The 21,800-nt window shown below is 38.6% G+C and overlaps 1 protein-coding gene across 3 annotated transcripts in view; it reads left to right on the top strand.

Moving 5' to 3' along the window:
* Positions 1 to 21,800, top strand: part of Prkg2 (protein kinase cGMP-dependent 2) — a 103,103-nt gene that overhangs the window by 55,781 nt on the left and 25,522 nt on the right. Inside the window, exons 9-14 of one of the 3 annotated variants that reach the window (XM_052735438.1) lie at positions 2,455 to 2,523; positions 5,221 to 5,319; positions 6,627 to 6,693; positions 8,535 to 8,671; positions 11,067 to 11,156; positions 12,313 to 12,454. In XM_052735438.1, coding sequence (XP_052591398.1) covers positions 2,455 to 2,523; positions 5,221 to 5,319; positions 6,627 to 6,693; positions 8,535 to 8,671; positions 11,067 to 11,156; positions 12,313 to 12,454 — 604 coding nt within the window. Of the gene's footprint in view, positions 1 to 2,454; positions 2,524 to 5,220; positions 5,320 to 6,626; positions 6,781 to 8,534; positions 8,672 to 11,066; positions 11,157 to 12,312; positions 12,455 to 21,800 lie in introns of those variants that run through there. The other 2 variants (XM_052735437.1, XM_052735439.1) reach the window with 2 other exon arrangements.

Raw genomic sequence — 21,800 nt, 5'->3', positions numbered from 1 at the left:
TTACATATGTTTTTAAGTGAATAATGTGGAGTTATTTAGGAAATCACTTAGATTTTCTATTACCAGCAAATGGTTTTATTTCCAGTTGTGTTTGAAGAAAAGAGTTATTTCTGCCCTTTTATCGTTTTCTTAACTTTCACGTATGAAGCTCCAGGTTTGCTGATTTGTATGACAGGGTGCACAATTACAGCGCCAAGACAAAGCGCTCCGAAATTACCCAAAGACATATTTGATTATCTAAAATTCATACATCTTTTATTTTTCAAAGCAAGCCCAAGTACTAAAACACAATACATTGGGCTTCAGCTATTATGTGAGAAATTTCAAAGTAGAATTTAAAGACGAGCTGAGTTTTTCTTTCTTATTACCCAGCTGGTAATGAACTCACTTTAATAATAAGGAAATTATCTTTTTTTTTACACTATCATAATTACCTAAGACTTCTATGTATTTGCTCTTGATATTGGCAGGTTATTTTCTACCCATTTTCAAGCAAATCAAATAAACCTTGAAGATTCACAGGACCCTATAATGCAGGACAGATATTAAGCAGCTCTTGAGAACCCATATGCTATCTGGTTTTGCAGGACCTGAAGGAATTTGTGCTGTCTGCTGTGGCTAGCCAAGTGTAGTTCTTTTCCTATAGGAAATATGAAAATTTATGTTTAGCATAGACAGCCAACTCCCCAAAGCTTCTGAAAGCACAAAGCTAAAATGAATAGGAAGGAAATATTAATACAAATATTTCTCTTTTTTTTTTGCACATTTTTATGATCCTATTTTTTAGGGCTGCTGACTGTGGCTCAGTCTTGTTTCTATTTTTTTTTTTTTTTTGGTTTTTTGAGACAGGGTTTCTCTGTGTAGTTTTGCGCCTTTCCTGGAACTCGCTTTGTAGACCAGGCTGGCCTCGAACTCACAGAGATTCGCCTGGCTCTGCCTCCCGAGTGCTGGGATTAAAGGCGTGCGCCACCACCGCCCGGCCTTGTTTCTATTTTATATGTTTTCAAAATGACATTAAATAGTCTCAGGGGTCCTTTCAGAATTTTATTTATAAAAATAAATGCATGGCACTTAACGTACAGTTACTTTGAATGCACACGTGGGAAACTGTGGTGGTTATGGGGTGTGCAAGGAATGATCTTTGTGACATGATAAAGTGGACATGTAAGGTAAAAACCTCGATTATTCCCTTGCTCTGAACACGTAACCCAAGGTCGTGTCTGTGTCCATGTCTAGGCTTGGTTCTCTCTTCCCCATTTCTGCTTCTGCTCATACCTCCACCTCTGCCTTTGCCTCCACCTCTGCCTCTGCCTCTGCCTCAACCTCTGCTTTTAATTGCATGTATATGATCCAAAGCTGTCCTGCCTCTGACTAAAAGATCCCAAGGCTCAGTTATTTTCAAAGATACCCCCAGCAGGAATCCTACAAACTGAGGACAGAATGTAAACTGCATAAAGTGGTCTTTGGATGCCATCTAGAAAGAAAGGGGGTTTCTGGGGCCTACAAGAGATGGGCTGTCTGAGTCTTTTCTGTCCTATCACTAAAAAGATGTGAAGGAATCTACATGATTGCTATTGTTGATGAAATTGTCCAGAGCTGTCCTGTGATGACTGCATTTCATTGGCACTCCTGGGTTACTCTATGCAAATCTCTGAGCACATCCACTATGTGGATGTGCCTTTGTTTAGTGTCTAATTCATGACTAGTAGAAAGAGAAAATTAACATGTAAGTCAAGGTCACTGAGGAAATGACCCATCACTCTTGACTTAGACAATTCCACTACCTTCAGCTCATATATAATGACTCATTATATCTAAGACAGCCATGGTAAAAGTCTCCATTGCATTACACACAAGGAAGTTAGCAGTGCTAATTACACTATGATTTTTCATCAACTATATAACACAGATACTAATTTCAGAGATTTTACTGAGAAAAAAAATATCCATTTTACATCCTACCTACATGGCCTGGAAGTGTTTCATTAGTCAGCTAATCTGTTGAAATGGCTCTCTACACACGTGCCTGGATTCCATTTGAACTGATTTACTATATGATACTCACTCGATCATTTCCCGGGACATTTCTCTGATCAGTTGGTTTCTGTGTGCTGCCTCCTTGTTCATTAGTAATTCTTCTTTGATGGGGGAGAGTTATTGTATTCTGACTGTGACAAAACACACAGTGAGACTCCACATCACAGTTGGTGATTCTTCTGTGCTCCCTGTACAATTACCTTTCCTGAATCCTTTGTGGACATAACCTTTATTGGGACACATTTCAATTCCGTTTGTAAAGGGTTGAATATAAAGTACAACAGTATTTGAAAACACTGTTGTCTTTGGATGGTTTAGCTGGTGGCTGTGAATTCACGTAAAATTGTAGTTTCCCTCACAAAACAGACTTTTAGTTTCTAATAGTGGTAAAAGCTGACTTCTCTCCTTCATCTGCAGTGATGATGTCAGATCAGCCAATATAATTGCTGAAGAAAATGATGTCGCGTGCCTCGTGATAGACCGAGAGTGAGTATTCTGATGTTGGAGAACGCAGGTACCTGCTACTTCAAAGACTTGGCTTCTGTTACTCCGATCCCTCTGTTTTCGCATTCGCGTTCATCACCACTTGGAAATGCTGGTCAATGCTCAGCTGCAAGTGCATTCTATTAAAATTCATGAGCAGGAACTGGGCCTTCTGATCAGAATCCATCTCTGCGGTGGCAGATGCTGGCAGACTAAATATTTTGTGTGCAAAGTTGATACGTAATTATCAGCAATGGACTGATTTAAATTCTGTGTCTTTCAGGGAAATCAGGTTGTTAGTGCTTTCATGGATTTATTTATGTGTCTGTGGGTATGGCATGAGTGTGAGTATCCAAGGAGACCAGAAGAGAGCTTCAGATCCCCGGAGCTGGAATTAGAGGGTGTTATGATCCACTTGACGTGGGTTCTGGGAACCAAATATGAGTCCTCTTCAAGAGCAGCAAGGGCTGCCAACTGTTGAGCCATCTCCCCAGCCCAGAATCTTCCTGTGAAGTATAAAACAGTCATTTAACTAGTTGTCATTCCAGAGAGGCACGACCATCTGTAGTAATTTTTAATGATATGCATCAATATTGATATTATTCTTGGGTTACTTTTTAAAAATAAGACTCACTTTTTATCCCTCCCCTACTTCAAAGCCCATTTTAACCTGGCCCTTTGGATCCCTCATTAATCAGTTAAATAGTCGCTGGTTATGTCGTCAATCTAAAGAATATGATTCACATAAACCGAAACTGAGCATTGACTATGTAAAGCCACGGTGTCATCAAAGAGTAAGATGTGCTCCTATGACATAGAAACAACATCAGTAAAATGGCAAGGTATAACAGTGCAATATAGTCACTGGCTGATTGATGATAGCATTTGCTGAGCATAGAACCCACAGATGTGAAACACTGGAAAGATTATTAGAACACCAGAAAAATACTTTTTATCACGAAAATTTTCAAACATTGAAAAACAGAATAACACTGTAAACTTCATAATGCAAGTTCATTAGCTACCAACGCATTTCTAGTCTACAACCCACTCCACAGATCCGTGCCCTCTTTATTTCCTCAAGGAAATTTACAATATACAATTATTTTGTCTATGGATTTCTATGCTGTCTCCAAAAGCCAAATAGCATGCGTAAAACACACAATCCTAATGTTAATATATCTGGAAAGCTAACTGTAATTCTAATACCCCTCCAAGCTAGTCTAATTATTTCCTACAGATAAGACAAGTGAACCCCAAGTGGATTAAAGGTCTTCGCCCAGCAGCGTCCTGTATAACTGAACAGGGGCTGCTGTCCAGGTTCCCTGAGTCATTTCCCCATTCTGCCAACCATGCCACAAGGCTCCCAGAGCACTGCTTAGAAAGAGTGGCAGTCAGGTTCTGTGAGGTGGAAAAGGCTTTCTTTTATTTTTAATTGATGGAATGATCCTTAAAGCGGGACTTTTCCAAGCAAAGAGAAAGTGTAGAAGTCACTCTAGGGGAAGTAAAACTGCAGAGGCTGAGGAAATGCAAAGTGTCTTTAGATAGAAGCAGTCCATGGATGATGGCTGCTGGATAGAAAATATGTTAGTTCAATATCGTCCCACGAGGAAATTTGTTTTTTATGAGTTTCTTAAGAATATGTGCATGTGCTGAATAGCAGCTGTGGTATAATTGCTCCAGAAGCCAGGACAAAATACATGAGAGAGAGAAGAGTGAACTTCATCCATAATCACGTATATCAGATGATGTCACTCAGAATCCATGAAAAAAATTGCAATAATTTTATGTACTTTACAAATTATTTGTAGGCTTATAATTTTAAATGTTTAATTTATGTGCATATTGGGTTGAGAATATCTACCTGACGCAATGACAAATGAAACATTATATGAATTAGAGGTGAGAAAGATGAACTATCAGATACAAGTGGGTTGACCTACAACTTAGATTTCTGGGACTACTGGGGTTCTGTATCTGTGAGTGGCATCTTATTTTACTCTGGAAGTTATTTCAGTTTTGTTGATAAATGAAATGATAACTCTAGTTATGACTTACAGAATAGATTAAGGTCCTACAACAATAGCACCATTCATGCCACTCTGTATCGTCATATTGATACAGTTTAATTGATTTAACACCTATCCTACTAACTACTGTAAGCCTCAGGAACACAGAAGCATGTCATTTGTCCGTTGTGACTACAGAGCCAGCATCTGGCATAGTCCTTGGCGTATGAAAAATGCTCACCAGAGGGTGGCTTGACAAAAGGGTATCATCGTAATCACTCTAAAATAGAGTGACAGAAACTCTATAGATCCTTATTTCTTCTTCCCCATTTCACAATTTTAAACAAACTCTTTGGATTATAGTGCAAGAAGAATATAGTTGAGTTACTTTCTTATTTTGAAATTGTGAGGACATGTGAAATAACTGTAAGGTAATAAAAAAAAAAGGGAGGAGGCAGAGAGAGTCGTGTCTCCGAGGCTTGCTGGCCAGCCATCCTAGTCCAATTAACAGCCTCCAAGGCAGTGTGAGACCCTGCCCTAAGAGAAGGTGGACGGACAGCTCCCGAGTGATAACACTCCACACACGTGCATACTCCCCCATGTTAACTTAGAAACACAGAGAAATGGGAACCAAGAGTGTCAAATTGTCTGAATACTTTCACAACAGAGCATTCTGTTTTATGTTATGTAGAACATTCAACCAAACTGTTGGGACATTTGAGGAACTCCAAAAATACCTTGAGGGGTATGTGGCCAACCTGAACCGTGACGATGAGAAAAGACACGCAAAGTAAGTGACACAGGGTTTTCTCTGCGACAGGTGCAGGGGGAGGTTGTGATTCCTGCAGAGTGACTCTCCGTGTGCCCTCGCTAGAACATTCTAGGGACACCATTTCAGCTCCAAAATGTAGAGTTTTTTTTTTTTTTGGTTTTTCGAGACAGGGTTTCTCTGGGTAGCTTTGCGCCTCTCCTGGAACTCACTTGGTAGCCCAGGCTGGCCTCGAACTCACAGAGATCCGCCTGGCTCTGCCTCCCGAGTGCTGGGATTAAAGGCATGCGCCACCACCGCCCGGCCCAAAATGTAGAGTTTTTAAGCCTCTCAGGAAGCCTTTGAGTATTGGGTGTGAATCTGAGGGGGAAATTTCCTGATAAGGGGAACACTCTGGAATGCTGACTTAGTTCAAAAGGACGTGGTTACATGTGAAGAGCGGGGTTATAGTTTGAAGTTTTTGAAAATTTCCAAGGATGTGTTTGTGAGTAGGAGGGGGTTGAGTAGATCACTCCAAATCTAGTAATAGTGATTGATTTTTTTTTTTTATCTATAGAGAAATTTTGTTAAACTACAATTACTTGATAAAACATTCAAATTTTATTTGTAATATTAACCCCAGGCCTTTAGACATCACAAGTGAAAGCTGAAGCTTATGTTTATGAGACAGGCTTCTAGAGGTACACTCAACTTTTCTAGAAAGACTGAATTTTGAGTTAAAGTATTCAATCAGTATTTTTTTTTTCTTTAAGATATGCATTTTCAATTTTTTTGGTACCTACAGCCTCTTACAGTAATAGTTTATCTATATATAAATCAGAACAGTAAGTTTTAATTTGAAGACAAAACTTGTATTTGATAAACAGCAATGCTTAGAAGTAAAATGTATTTTCATGTTTCATATAGCAGTTATTCTGCATAAGGCATGAAAAGCTTGGTTGACAAACAGCAGAAATTCTTAGTGTGGTCTTCTGTGAATGACAAAGGAAGTGAGTGGTTTTGTTCTCTTCCACTGACTCCCTTCCTGGGTTATTTATTGACAGCTTTTTTGAGGTGTGTTTCAAATGCTACAGATCCCCCATTTTACTTCTCACTGAATGTGTTTGACTTTTGTCTAGTCCTTACGTGTGATGTGTCCTAGATTCTATTACTCTTGTCCCAGATATGACCAGACGCATCCCTGTCAAGGTTGAGATAGTCTTTTTTTTTTTTGCACTGATAGGCAGTGTTCCAGGTAGAAATGAGCCCTGGGAGAATAGAATTTGTGAATGGCAGGGTAGCAGCATGGCTCAGGGTGTGTGTATGTGACGTCTCACTTCTTTCTTCAGGCGCTCTATGTCTAACTGGAAGTTGTCCAAAGCCCTTTCTCTGGAGATGATTCAGCTGAAAGAGAAGGTGGCCAGATTCTCCTCAACCTCCCCATTCCAGAACCTTGAGATTATCGCAACACTGGGCGTTGGTGGGTTCGGAAGAGTGGAGCTTGTAAGGGGTTTACGTTTCAAGCATCTGAGCGAAGCGTTTTGACTTTTTTGTTCTGTTTTGTTTTGTTTTCCAGCTTGTGCTGGAAGAATATGAGTTATTGTTGCTATCTTAAAGTGTTCTGAACTGAAGGAAGTAAATGTTTCAGTCAATTTGTGCTTGCAAATAGTAATTAGATGTCCTGTCAGTTTTCCTACATCACATCCTGTGATGAATTTTTTTTGATAGTAATCATTGGAGAATGTACCAAGTAAGCATTCTGAAAGATTATGAAATGTAGAAAATGTATTTCCTAGCAACAAATTGCGTGTATAGAGATGTGTGCAATCATAACACATTATTTCTCTACACCAAAGGGAAGGAAAATGTGGCCCCAGAAATACCATAGATGGAATCCTCAATGTTATAGTCATATTCCTTAAGCAACCCTACCTCTTTGTCTGCTGTTGGCTCTCATTACCCTGTTTTGGGGTTTTGTAAAATTTTCCATCAGAGAAAAAGGGAAGGAGATGAGTACAAAAGGCTGTGGGAAGAGCAGCCTTCTGCGGTCCTCAACAAGACAGCTGGGAGCTGTAGCCTGATTTCCGTTATCTTCCACATCACCACCTGTCTGGGCTTAATAATCAGCTCCCAAGAAATAGCACAAGTCCTGCGTCAGATCAAGTGTTCTGAGGGAACTGTGGAATGGAAATCTGTGCTCATAATGGGTGCAGATGGCTCTGAGCCCGTGGCAATTCCCAAGCCCTTCTTTGCCCAGCCAATTTTTCACAATTCACTGTACAGTGACCTCCAGGAGCTATGTTAATGCCTTTGTCTGCAGGAAGGCTGGGCATGAACAGCCATGCAATGCTGCTACAATACTGTTCAAACTTATTCTAGACCTCATCTCTGATAGTTGAAGGGAAAACACTTTCCTAACAGGGTGAAGGATATTTGCAAAGTGACTTTTGCTGTATGCAGATATTCTTCTGAACTGGTATTTTCTGCCAAAAACACAGCTAAAGAGTTGAATTAACAATGCCAAGATCTGCTTTCTTAGAAAGTAATTACTGGAAGCAGTAATTTCCCCACTTATTTAAATTCTATAGACATTACCAGTGGTAAATACAATCAAAATATGGGGTGAAGTCATTTCTATTTACTAAGCAGTATTGTCTGCTTATGCATTTTTATAACTATCAGAAAAAAAATCTAGTTGTTTTGATCTTGCTTTTCTCTTAAGAAAGAGTTCTGAGTTTTGCACACAGAGGCAGCCCTCTCTTAGTGTTCCATACTGATTTCTACCGTGATGGACATGTGTTTCTATGCTTCTATCACCTAATGTGCCTTTTGAGCTTTGAAAATGTGCCTAATACAATCAAGGAAATGAATTTCTGCTTTTAATCAATTTAAACTAAAATGACCTCATGCAATTTTTAGGCTGCCCACAGATGTAGAAGTTGATATGAGTTTCTTTGAAAATTAGAGGTGAATATCAAGAAATATCATGTTACACAATCAAAACTGTAAAAATTTCTCCCAATGAAATTTAATGAGTTTTTTTCTTATTTCAGTACAAAATTTTTAGAAAAAGGTTACATGAAGTATTTTGAAAATGTTTCAAAGTGTGTAAAGCTATATAGAAATCAGTTCTAGAGGGATAAGTGGTTAAAAACTTATATTCTCTTTAAGTGTAAAAGTTTAACTCTCACTAATTAACGTTATATTGTACATTGTTGTGATACATTAATTATGAGGGTCTTTCATCTCTCACTTAGGTTAAAGTTAAAAACGAGAATGTTGCTTTTGCTATGAAGTGCATAAGGAAGAAGCACATTGTTGACACTAAGCAGCAAGAACACGTCTACTCAGAAAAGAGGATCCTGGAGGAGCTCTGTTCTCCCTTCATCGTTAAGTAAGTGAGCGGTTGCCATTCGGGAAGCATTACTCAGAATTCTCCTATGAGATCCCGGGTAGGAGTTTCCAATTGCTTTCATTCTAGGGAAACCTTGCTAGTGTGTGTGTGTGTGTGTGTGTGTGTGTGTGTGTGCGTGTGTGTGTGTGTTCGTGTGTGTGTGTGTGTGTGTGTGTGTTTCCAATTGCTTTCATTCTAGGGAAACCTTGCTAGTGTGTGTGTGTGTGTGTATGGTGGCTATTACAGACTAGTTGGAGCTAGTTATTTTATCCAATGCTAATGTAGAATTTGGGAAGAAGGAAACAAGAACCCACAAGCTGGCATGATGCCCCCTCCCTCCTTCTGCAGGAGGGGCATTTGGGTACACACAGTTACCAAAGTACAAAGCTACAAAGTGATCAGTAGTTACTCTGTTTTTCTCCATACTTGTTATCAGCTTGGAGGAAGTACTATCAAGGCCACACCCTCTTCACTTGTGTATTCATAAGCTACTGACACAAGCCAGTTTAAATTTTCATTTACTTTTTAATGACCCCTAAGTGTAGTTTTGGTGATTTCTGATGATGTGCAGCCATCGGAAAGACCAAATGCCTTGAGAGAATCTTCCTACCTATCTATACTCCCAGACTCATTTTTTGTTGTTAAAAAAACAAGACTGATCCCAGGCAATGCTGACATATTCATTCAATTATATTTATATTTTTCCAGAATTCCCTTTTAAAATGAATATTCACTAATGAACTGTGATGTTCAGCTTAAGGGCTGTATTCGTTTTTACAATACGAGCTCCTGCAAAGTGCCCGATGTGCAGGATAGCAGTGATGGTATCTAGAATAATATCAGGGAAGACGTTTACCATGCTGAGGCTTACGTGGAAGGGACTCAGAATTAGACAGGGATGGCAGTGAGATGGTCATGTTTACATCACTGTTATGAATGCTTATCAACAGTCATATATAAGTAATGTATCATCAATATCTAATTTGATTAATTTATATGTGAAATGAGAAGCCATGGTTGTATGACTGATGGGAAAATGGATGTCCCGTGTGGCATCCAGTCTGGGCCACAGCTCTGGAGCCTACACTCTCAAACACTTTTATTTTCTGACTGGCCTGGTGCTAACTTTGTGGTCCAGGATAACCCTGAACTCACAGAAATCTTCTTGCTTCTGAGAGCTAGGATTACAAATGTGTGCCACCGTGCCCAACTTCTAGAGAGACCACTTCCTGGAGTGTCCATGTCTTTGCATTCTCAGGCATCTCTCCTGACTGCTTCCATCTGGGTGTGGGGATAGTAAGAAAGGGGACTTGGACTTCTTTTTCCTTTCTCTCCCTTCTCCCCTCTCCCGTTCCTTCCCCATTCTTCTCTTTCCCTCCTCTTATTCTTCCTTACTTATTTTTATTTTAAGTATATGAGTGTTGGTCTGCATAGATGCATGTGTACCATGTGCATAGGGGGTGGCCATGAAGACCCAAAAGAGAGTGACAGATATCCTGGAGCTGGCATTATAGATGGCTGTGAGCTGCCATGTGGGTGTTGGGGACCGAACCTAGGTCTTTCATGAGAGCAGCACATGCTGTAATTGCTGAGCCACCTCTCTATCCCCTGACACAGGTTCTTCTTGAACTCTAAGCACCAGAAAATGTGTTCACCCAAAGTGTTGACTGTGGTGCACTGCCCAGGCACACTCCTCCAGGTCTGAGGCTCTCATCCCAGCTTTTGAGTATGGAGGCCTGTTAATTATACTAGCTCTGACCTTCTCAGGCACTGTTTTTAATGATAAGGCCGCTTTACGTACCATCTACTTTCCAGGGTCACCCGAGGGCAGCAGAGCTCTGTAGAGGTGGGCCTTTGTTGACACTAGATCATACAGCAAGCCCCTCACCCAGGCTGCTCCCCACCTCTAGGTGTCCTTGCCAAGTCACTCCCCACCAGCCTCACTACTTAAAAGTCTGTCCCTGAGTCTATTTCCAATCCTACGCAACCAGTTAGGAGACATTCACCATGAATACAATGCACTGTTATGCAAGGCACATATTAAAGTGATACATTCACAGGCCTGTGGCTTTGGAAAGGAAGGACAACCCCCATTTGGTAGTGAGATAATGAGCCACTTTATGATGGAGGTGGCCTTGGTGCTCAGCCTTTCAAGAATGATAACACTTGGACAGTGAAATGGAGATGAAGATGTTCAGTCTGTGCTAAGTAGAGGACAAGGTCAGAGAGTCAAGGCAATAGGAATGATCAAAGAGGGTTTGGTAGCAGCCCTGTGCAGTTGTTGGGTATCTGTGTAGAAACTAGAGTCATTTTTCCAAATGTTGCTGAAGTAACTTAACCAGCTTAAAGAGGTTGGGAACTACATTTCTAATCATGTGTTCCTCTGTCTCCACAGATTATATCGTACTTTCAAGGACAATAAGTATGTGTACATGCTTCTGGAGGCCTGCTTAGGTGGGGAGCTGTGGAGTATATTAAGGGACAGGTAATGAAAAGAGATCTGTACACAATAGCTCTTATCAGCTCACATCTGGGCTGGGCTATGAGGATGGTTCTAGGGCACAATTATAGGAAGACATTGTCACTACATATATGTGCTTACCCCAAAGACAATCCTGGTAAGTAGTAGCAAACCCACCTTTGAGGCATGGCTCTCCAGGCTTTGGAAACTTGGATAACTTACCTGAGGATACAGAGAGTGAAGAAAACTGACTTCTCAGGTATCAAACTGAGTTTTCTCCCCAAAGTCATACCTTTGATAATAAAATGTGAGGAATTGCTACCACATTAAAAAAATCAATGTATAAAATTAGATAGCATCCTTATATGAAGTAACTCTAATAAAAGATCAGTGGGAGCCCAACAGGGAAGTATTATGGCCAGCTTTATCTCGGGGTTACTGGTTGATGTTATGTAGCCAAGAACGTAAGTGGCTAGTTGAACCATATTTAGTCAAATGATAAATTATGTAAGTCTTGGTCATGCTTTTCACTGAAATAGTTGCAAATCTGCAGAACGTGCCACAGGGGTCTAAAAGTCTTCCTTTCTGTTTTGTATATTCATATGCGATTACCAGAAAGAAATGCACAAATGTAAGTTGTTTTTTATTTAGTGAAATTGTTGTAGTCTTTATAAATCATTCCCATAAATTTCTTTATGATCTGTGCATAGCCATTGGCATGTAAAATATATTTTAATGTTCATGATATTAAAAAAAAAAACATTGCCAGAGGCTGGGGCAGTGGCTCAGGAGGTAAACTGCTACTACATGTGAATCAGGACCCGAGTTTGAATCCCCATAACCATGTAAAGCTGAGCTTGGTGATATGGTTCTGTAATCCCAGTGTTCCCCCTGTGAGATGGTGGGTAATTCCTGGAAGCTTGGTGGCTAGCTAGCATGATGTATGTAGTAGCAATCAACAAAAACAAGACCTTTTATCAAATAAGGGGTAAGTCAACATTGACACCTGATTTCCACATGTGCACCATGACACATAGACACCCACAGTAACACACACATCTGTACATGTGCATGCTCACACACAGAGACACACCATGTAAATTTTATAATGTAATCTAGATGCCCAGGACAGCACCAGAGACATATTCGGAGTATTAAGAAGAAAACAATGTCATTGCAGAGGCAGCTTCGATGAACCCACCTCCAAATTCTGTGTTGCCTGTGTGACAGAGGCCTTTGATTACCTGCATCGACTAGGCATTATCTACAGAGACCTGAAGCCAGAAAACTTAATTCTGGATGCCGACGGCTACCTTAAGTTGGTAAGGCAGGTTTTCTTATTCATAGTATCCTATGGGATGTTTCTACAACAAAGTCATGCTAGAGTTACAATCTTTTTTTAGTTTTGGTACAACTGCTATTTTTACTCTATGCTTAATACTATGTGCAATGTGATATGGATAGTCGATTTAAATGTTTATTTTTATGTGTATGAATGGATTGCCTGTGTGTGTGTGTGTGTGTGTGTGTGTGTGTGTGTGTGTGTGTGTGTGCGTGTGTATGTGTGCATTGCATTCACACCTTGTGCCTGCAGAGCCAGAAGGGGGTATCAAATACCCTGGAACTGCAGTTACAGTTGTGAGCTGCCATGTAGGTGTTAGGAATTGACCTAGGTCTTCTGCAGTATCAGCCAGTGCCCTTAAACTCTGAGTCATTTCTCCAGTAATTATCTATACATTCTTTTTTGACTCAGTATTTCAACTCTCTCTCTTCCTCTCTCTCTCTTCCTCTCTTCCTCTCTCTCTCTCTCTCTCTCTCTCTCTCTCTCTCTCTCTCTCTCTCTCTCTGTAAAACTTTAACTCTTACTGAAGATTCACATCATAAAATGCCTTTAGAATTTGTTAGTATTGTTTAATCTTTTAACTGTGTTTTGTTTGGGGCTGTATACAGGAATTGCCTTATGAAGAAAAAAGAAGTTAGTGTGATTTCTGTCTTTAGGTATGTACATCCTACATAGAGAGAGGAGGAAACATGTGACCCTTGGTAGCTGTTTTGAAATCTTTTTGTTTGTTCTATTAGGTCGTGAGCATTCAGAATCTATGAGAGTACAGGCTTAACGGGGATCCGCTTTCCTTGCTGTCTATGTCTGGAGTTCCATCAATTCCCAATAGGAATCCATTGCTTATTACACAAGATCATAAAAGGATACCATATAAACTTCTTTCAGTGAGAAACTACTAGAACTTGATGGCCAAACTGAGGGAAAATCAGGGCACTTTGGACCTCAGGCTTCCTGAGGTCCATTCTCATAGCTCCTCAAACAAAGACATTGCTACCTCTGGGTTTTGATGTAAGAAAGTACCATTATTTACTGACCAGTTATCATATGCAGATGCTATGCTAAAACTTTCACAGCGAATCTATTCAATAGTGTATAAGATAAGTTTAATTGCTATAATTGTGAAATTTAGCCCAAGTGATTAAATTTGTTATGTTTAATTTCTAAGAGATCTTTTCCTATGAAGTAAAGTAAGAGTCCTTTCATGTGAAACCTGGCTCGCTTCCAAGAAACATTTTGATCCATTCAAGCTTTATTTTATCCATGAAAGACAGCTTTCAGAACGGGTGAGGTACAAACACAGGGCTTCAATCACTTCTCTTACTCACAATTTCTGTATTGACTATGCCTCCCACAGCTCCTTAGGGAAACTCTCTGGAATATTCTAGAAGAAAGGAAAACTGGCATGAGTGCTGAAACTGTTTATTAAATTTATCTCCTACTTTTCATAGTTGTTCTTTTCCAAAACTTCAGATCATGTATTTAATATTTATAGGAATAGATGACAATGACTCCTCTATTTGCCGTCATTATCTGGCCTTCTCATTTATTTATCAGCCAACAAAATAAACAGTTAGTGATTTTAGTTATTTTAAAAGTTAGCATTGAATTTTCAATTACCAATTACATTTAAAACTAGATATCCTGAATTACTGTTGCTACAAATGTTCGAAAATACCAGATGAGACACGAAAAAGAGTGTTAGTGATGTATGAATGCATTCATTAGACAACACAGGAGTTTCTGTGGGCCTGGGAAGAAGGTAGATCAGTGTGGGTGATCTACCAAACCCTGAAAGGATCAAGATGTACAATTGTCTCACATGGGCAAAGCCGCAGGTTAAGTCTTCAGCACCAACATTAAAGCTGCTGACTTATATGTACTAGCAAGTCTGAATGACCTAGAAGTTTGATTTAGTAGTCATGCCATTGAGGAATGACAGACCTAACTTTAGATCTGGGCATTGTGGGAAAGTGAGCTGAGCACTCTGTTCAGTGGCAGGAACCACACAGGATAAACAAATACCAGACTTCTAAAGACAGTACATACAAACAGATATGCTTTTCTCATCATTAGCTCATGGTAGAGGGATGGAAAAAGTCTCCTCTAAGAATTCTTGGCCACAAGCTGCTCTTAATGGAAAAATACAAGCAAAGATGTAAATGAAAATGAATCCACACTGGAACTATGCCCATGTTCCTAAGCATCACTGCATATTCTTTTAAAAATAATATGCTGTCGACTCAGGACACAAAGAACTTCCGGAGGTGAAGTTCCAGGAAAGACAAGCTCATGTTAAAAATATATTAATAATAAATGTATGAGAAAAAAACACATAGTAACTACCATGGGCATTAGTTGCCAAAAGAATAAAGAGTAGGAGTAGATGCTTAAGTGCCTTGGGACTTTCAAAAAGAGATCTCAGAAGTTTGGAGAAAGATCTAACAAATAAGGTGTCTGCTGAGAAAATACGACTACAATAATTAATTAAATATATAATGGAAGTCTTTAATTAATGGTGGAGTCACTTGCATTGGACCATCCTGATACAGCTAATTTATATATAAAACATGAAGGCACTAGAGAGCAATACAAATAAATAAATATCTAAGCCTTGATAAAGGGCATCCAGTTAGGTGATACCCCACATTTAAAAACTGCTGCATAGGTGTTTATTGAGAACATGCCTCAGTATATAAGTAATTAGGATTAAACCTTTAGTTAACATCCTACCCAATGAGCGGTATTGGACATTCTTCCATTAGATGGAGACCAAGAAGAGATTATTTGATTTTAAAATATTAACATTGTAGTAGGTTTCAGTAAGTGAAATAAACCAAGAAAGGGCAACAAAGGGCCCCAAATCAGAAAATCAAATGAGTCACCTCTTTTTATTTGAATACAGCATGAATTTTTATTTATTATTTTATTATTATTATTTATTTTATTTTATTTAATATTATTTAGAGAAGTCTAGAGAATTCATTAAAGAAGTACTTAGAATGGGTGAGTTAGGCATTGTTGGCACAAAATCAATAAACAAGTAAAAATTTTCTTTTTTACATAGTAATGATAAAATCTCATAAATGATAAAATAACATAACATCAAAATTGTAAAATATTATATTAAAATAGATCATCATTGTGAATAAAAAAGTAAATTGTATAAAGATGTATAATAGCTCTTCATTGGAAATCATAGACCATTAATACAAATAATTAAATGGTACTGTACACTATGTTCATGATTTGTAGAAAGTAATAGTATATAAAGCAGAATTGTCTAAAGATGCCTATATTTTCCGAGTTGATTTATAGATTCAATGTCAATACAATCATAATCTGAGTAGACAGGTTTTAGACATGGAGAATGTTTTTCTAAACTCTACATGCAAATTTAGAATGTTAAGAAGAATTAGTATCTACATTTTCAAAGAAGAACAACAAACCAAACATTACACTTTTTGGTGTCAAGTCTTCTTACAAAGCTGCAGTGGTCATAGTGATGTGCTATCGGTATGAAGACAGGCATGACCGCGTAGACAAAAGCTCACGGATAGACATGCACCTTAGTGAGAGAATAAGGTACTGATGGAACAACTGAGGAACATCCACATGTGAAAAGAAGAGAACAGCTGGTTCCTACTCTGTACTGTATGCAGCAAGAAAGAAGTATTGTGCTGTTATAGCTGGGAATGGCCACAGAGTTTCTAGAAAGTGAACAGCATTAATATTAAAATGGAAAGGATTCATTAGACTCCATAAAAGTCAGAAAATACTGATTATTGGAATATACTGCCAAGAAATCACATAGGCATGACATCAGCTGGGAGAAATATTTATGCTTTATTTGCATAACAATGAGCTTGTATCTAGAATATCTAAAGAACTACCACAACTCATTAATAATAAAAAAGAGCAACTATTTTTTTGAAGAGTCAAAAACCTTGAACACACATTTCATTAAAGCAGACATGGGAAGGATCATTCAGCTCTATCCAGTCATCAAGAAAATTCAATATAAAGCCACAAAGAAATGCCATTTCGTAGCCACTACAATTAATATATTGAAAAATAAAAATTACAAGTGCTGATGAAGACATACCCACACATTTCTGTTGTGAGAAGAAAATGGTAATCCATTCTGAAGTATGACTGGCCAGTTTGTTACAGGGCAAAACACAAACCTGGTCTAAGGTAACAATAAATCTTGGCATTTACTTAGGATAGTTGAAATCATGTTGTTGTAAGTATTATGTATGATTGTTCAAAACACCTTTGTTCCTAATAATTCCCAAGGTAGAATTAGCCCAAATATCCATCTTCAACTGCACATACTTGTATTTGGTCATACACCAGCATTAAATGCTTCCTGGTCATACAAACAGATGGATGAGTTGCTGCAGGCAACAACCACATTAAATGAAGGAAGCCACACACAAGAGCACCTTCTCCATGATCACACTGATCAAAGATCTAGGATAGATGGCAAAAATCACAGTAATGTTTGTCTCAAAGTTTGTGGGGAACGAAACCCACAGAGATTTCCCTGTATAGTGGTCACGCCTGTTTCCTGTGGTGGTGGTGGTGGTGGTGGCTGCAGTTGCAAGAGTTTAATCTTCATCAAATCCAGTGAATTGCACACCAAAGAGCTGTGTGTTTTATTCCATGTAAATTATTTGCCTGTTAGAATAATGTATTTGGAATGCTAAATAGAAAATTTCCACAAAAAGAGAAATCAGAGACTTAAAGAAATTGACTAATTACAGAGAGTATAACAGAGACATTAATCATTAAAACTAAAAAAATTAAAATGAAGAAATTTGGAGAATGCAGTAAGAAAAAATGTTTGATTAGTGTTCAATACAGAAATAATATAGAGAGTGGGTTAAAAGAAGTATAAACAAACAAGCAAACAAACAAACAAACTGGATAAAAGGCTGCTGGTGCCAAGCCTGGTGACAGACTCAGTTTGATCCCCAGGACTTATGTGGTGGAAGGAGAGAACTGACTCCTGCAAGGTACCCTCTGACATTCACATGCATACCATGATACACAGGTCCCTAGTTGCACACACATTATGAAATATAGAGAGAGAGAGACAGAGAGACAGAGAGACAGAGAGCGAGACAGAGAGAGAGACAGACAGAGACAGACAGAGACAGAGACAGACAGAGACAGAGACAGGCAGACAAACAGACACAACAAGAGACAGAAATAAATAAATGTAATTAAAAAAATTTAAAAATAATAGCTGAAAATTTCCCACCCACACACTTGTACACATATATCACATATACAAATAACACAGTATCACACATACACACACACACATAAACTGAGTATCAGGTAAAGAAACACCAACATATCTACACTAGGATAAATTGTACTTGTTTGATCTATTTTTTGCAAGTCAATCTAAAATGAATTTAAAATAGTAAGTATTGATGACCTCACAGGCTCTGTGAGCTGGGTCTTTGGAAGTGGATCAGTTAGGGTATGAGCTGCTGTCATTTTTGCTATGACCAACACCAGACACAAGCAATGGGTGGGGGGATAATTTATTTTGACTCATAGTTAGAGGGAATCATCTAACATGGTGGGGAAGTCCTGGAAGTGGGAGCTTGAGGCATCTGGTCACATTGCATCCACAGTTAGGAAGCCAAGAACAGTGATTGCTCTTGATCAGCTCCCTATCTCCTTGATAATGTCCAGCAATTAGGATGGGTTTTCCCATATCAGTTAACCTAATCAAGACAATGCCTCACAGTCATGCTCAGAGGCTAACCCAATCTAAATAATCCCTGATAGGCATGCCCAGAGGCCTGCTCCTAGGTAACTCTATGTCTTATCAGGTTCACAATCAGTATTAACCATGACATGATTCAATATCGCTCATGAAACTCTAGTTAGAAGTTGCCTGAGGCAATGGTCCCTTGAAGAGTTGCAGACTGGATAGGGTAGCTATCCAGTAGATAGAGGATCCAGTCTATCATGGCTTACAAGTTGGTTCTGGTTGTCGTTGGAGGCCTTAATTCTCCACATGAACCTCTTCATAAGCCTGGTTGAATGTCTATACCATAGGGCACATGGCTTCCTTCAGAGTGTGTTATCCAGGTAGCTTTGGATAAGCTACTTGCCTTGTAAGACCTACTCTTTGATGCCAGTAGTCAGCACTTTACTGTATTCTTTTGATCACACAGAGCAGAGCAAATGGATCCTTGGATGTTGGGTATTGTAACAGGGAAATAAGAATTTCAACAAAGAAAACCTTGAAAGAGGAAAAGCAGGTAGATGTAAGTACAAAGATATAAAGGGAAGATATGTTGGGGAGGAGGGGACTTTCAGTCGATAGCTTACCAGCAACAAAAGAAGCCAGAATGCAGCAGAATATCATGCTAGAAATGATGAGCAAGAAAAACTGACAAACTTTAATTATAAGCCCAGAGAAACCTTCTTCCAGGAAGGGTGCAATGGCATATTTAGACAAAGATGAGAGCTGTTTCCTACATAGAAAGGATATGATTATGGGAGGTGAAAAAATGAACCCCTGTCCCCCACCGAGTGCAGAGCAACAAGGAATGGTGATCACAGGGCAGTGGTAAATCTGTCAACTCATTAAAAATTGTGGTGTAAATCAGTCACCACTGTAACGCATCACACTAAATTGAGAAAATGCTAACTAACTCAGCAGCAGCTTCATATACACTTAAAGTAGGAGTCACTGAAATTAAAATAGGAGGATAAAATGTCATCTTCAAAGAAGGCAGCAAGAAGAAGTAGGAAAGCCAGGGGGTGGGGAAAGAATATAAACTAAGAACTTAGAGAGAAATCCAAGATATGTAAATGAACTCAACTCTCCAGATTAAAAAAAAAAAGTATTGTCAAATGAAATTGTAAAATTAAAATCAGCTATATGATATTTGCAACAGAAAGACTTAAAATATGAGGTGCAGGAAGCTGAAATTAAGTATGAAAAAAGGTATGTCTGGGAAATATTTAGTCAGTTCAAAAGCAGGGTTCACCGTGTGACTATCAGAGAAGTATTCCTAAAGACAAGGACATACCATTTGATGAGAGGGTTCACAGGTCATAGAAAAAGCCTGTTTTTTTTAAAAAAAAATCCTAATAAAATGCTTCAAAAAATAAGCAGCAGACTGGCAGAATTAGGAAGCATGACCAGTTATAGACATTTTAATACACCACTCAGAAATTGATAGAACATTTGGACCATAGATTGCTAAAGCATTAGAAGATGTGTACAACACAGTTAATAAACTTGATCTAATAGGCTTGTGGAATATTGTTCCCAAAAGGTGTAGAAAGCACATGAGCAAAATTTTAGCAGATACTGGGCCATTAAGCAAGCTTCAGCAGAGAAAAATTTAGGGTTTGGGCTATTGGCAGGAAGCCCTGTAGAACTACTTCGACTGAGGGTTCCTGGGATGGTCAAAAGGGATGAGAATGGTGGCGGTACCTGGTTGCAGTATGGCAGGAATCACAAGGTCCTTGTAAAGATGACCTTGGCCTTGTATGTGTGTATGTATGGGAAGTTAGACATGTAATGAAGGAAAGTAAGGAAAAAGTTTTCATTAGGGAAATGAAACAGAAATTCTGGGGAGAAAATTCTTAAGTAATAGAAAAGTTTAGGTTTTGGGCTGTGTACTTTAGAGGGTCATAAGATTGTGGCCATTGCAGGTAATTACAGACATTATGTCTGTGGTAGAGAATGAAGACCACATTCTGTTTTTCCTCTTCAGTCAAGGGTGAAATAGGCATTCATTTTGTTTAGTTTGTTACATTGATTTGTTCTGAGTCAGATTCTCCCTCGGTCCAGGATGTCTTCACCAGGAAACACTCTGGGTGCAGATGGAAGAACCAAAGGATCATGAATAGTCTCACACGTCTCTCCCCTGACCCTGTAATTTCTTAAATCTTGTTTCACTTTCCAAGCCACAGAAAGCTGATGAAGGCAGTAGTGCTAAGAAACCCTTGTCTGGTTCTAATGGACAACTACATCAAACCACTATTGAAATGTATTGTGCTATTTAAAGTTTAAGGAAAACTCACTGTGTAGGTGGACATTTCTGTCCATAAGCCCCTCCCAAGGAACCACACAGAGGCTTAATATTAATTATAAATGCACGACCAATAGCTCAGGCTTGTTACTAGCTAACTCTTGCATTTAAATTAACCCATATTTTTATCTATGCCTTGCCATGTGGCTTGATACCTTTTCTCAGTATGGTGTGCCCATCTTTCTTCTCTCTTTATTGCTCACTATTCCTCTGACTCTGTCTTTCTTCCTCACAATAGTCTCTGTCTGGCTCTTCCCCCTAACCTTATCTATTGGTTAGTCAGCTATTGGTTAGTCAGCTTCTTTATTAAATGAATCACAGCAACATATATTCACACAGTGTAAAGGAATACTCCATGTTTCTCCCTTTTTGTCTAATTAAAAAGGAAGGTTTTAACTTTAACATAGTAAAAATTATATACAACAAAACAGTTATTGAGAATTACAGTTGCAATATCCAGTCCATTTATATTTGGCAAATTTAGAGAAAATACTCTATTTGTCATATCTTTGTGACTTTAAAGTTTTATACCTAATTTACCTTTTATCATAACTAAGGAAAACTTTAACTATGACTATCTAATCTTTAACTCTGTCAAAAACCCCAGAAGGGTGAAATGTTACCTAACAATAGTGACATCTGGCTACCTGGACAGTCACCGTAGGTTCTTTGGTAACATTGGCGCATCCAACGTTAGCCTACAGGCCTAGTATGTCTGACAGACATTTCTGAGAAACAGGGAATTTGAAGGACTGTCCTACCTTGTCTGCCCAGAGGCCCATATCCCAGGTGATTCTAAATTCTGTCAAGCTGACAACACTAACCACCACAAAGGGTTGATAAAGTTTTAAATATTTTGACTAAAATAAAAGTAAACCCAATGTATCATGATTTGTGTAATCTTCCCTAAAGTAGTGTTTGTAGAGAAACATAAAGCATTGAATACCCGTATTATAAAAGGAGAAGGATCAAAAATCAACCATATATATTCATGCCTGAGGGAACACCAAACAGAAACAGAGGCAAAACATTACATTCAAGTGCCTAGAAGATAATAAAAAAAAACCTAACAGTGTAGAAACCATTACAAATGGAAACAGAAAATCCATAGAGAAAATTAATCAATTTAAACACTGATGCTTTGAAATGATCAATAAAAATGATAAATCTCAAGTTTAAATAGTAAGAAAAAAGAAAGGGCTCACAGATGATAAGTATTACAAATGTAGGAGAAGATATTATGTGCTTTGT

The sequence above is a fragment of the Peromyscus californicus genome, unplaced genomic scaffold, assembly GCF_007827085.1.
Source record: "Peromyscus californicus insignis strain IS unplaced genomic scaffold, ASM782708v3 Scaffold_13__1_contigs__length_99412109, whole genome shotgun sequence".
Taxonomy (NCBI): Eukaryota; Metazoa; Chordata; class Mammalia; order Rodentia; family Cricetidae; genus Peromyscus; species Peromyscus californicus.
This window is presented reverse-complemented; position numbering and strand designations above follow the sequence as displayed.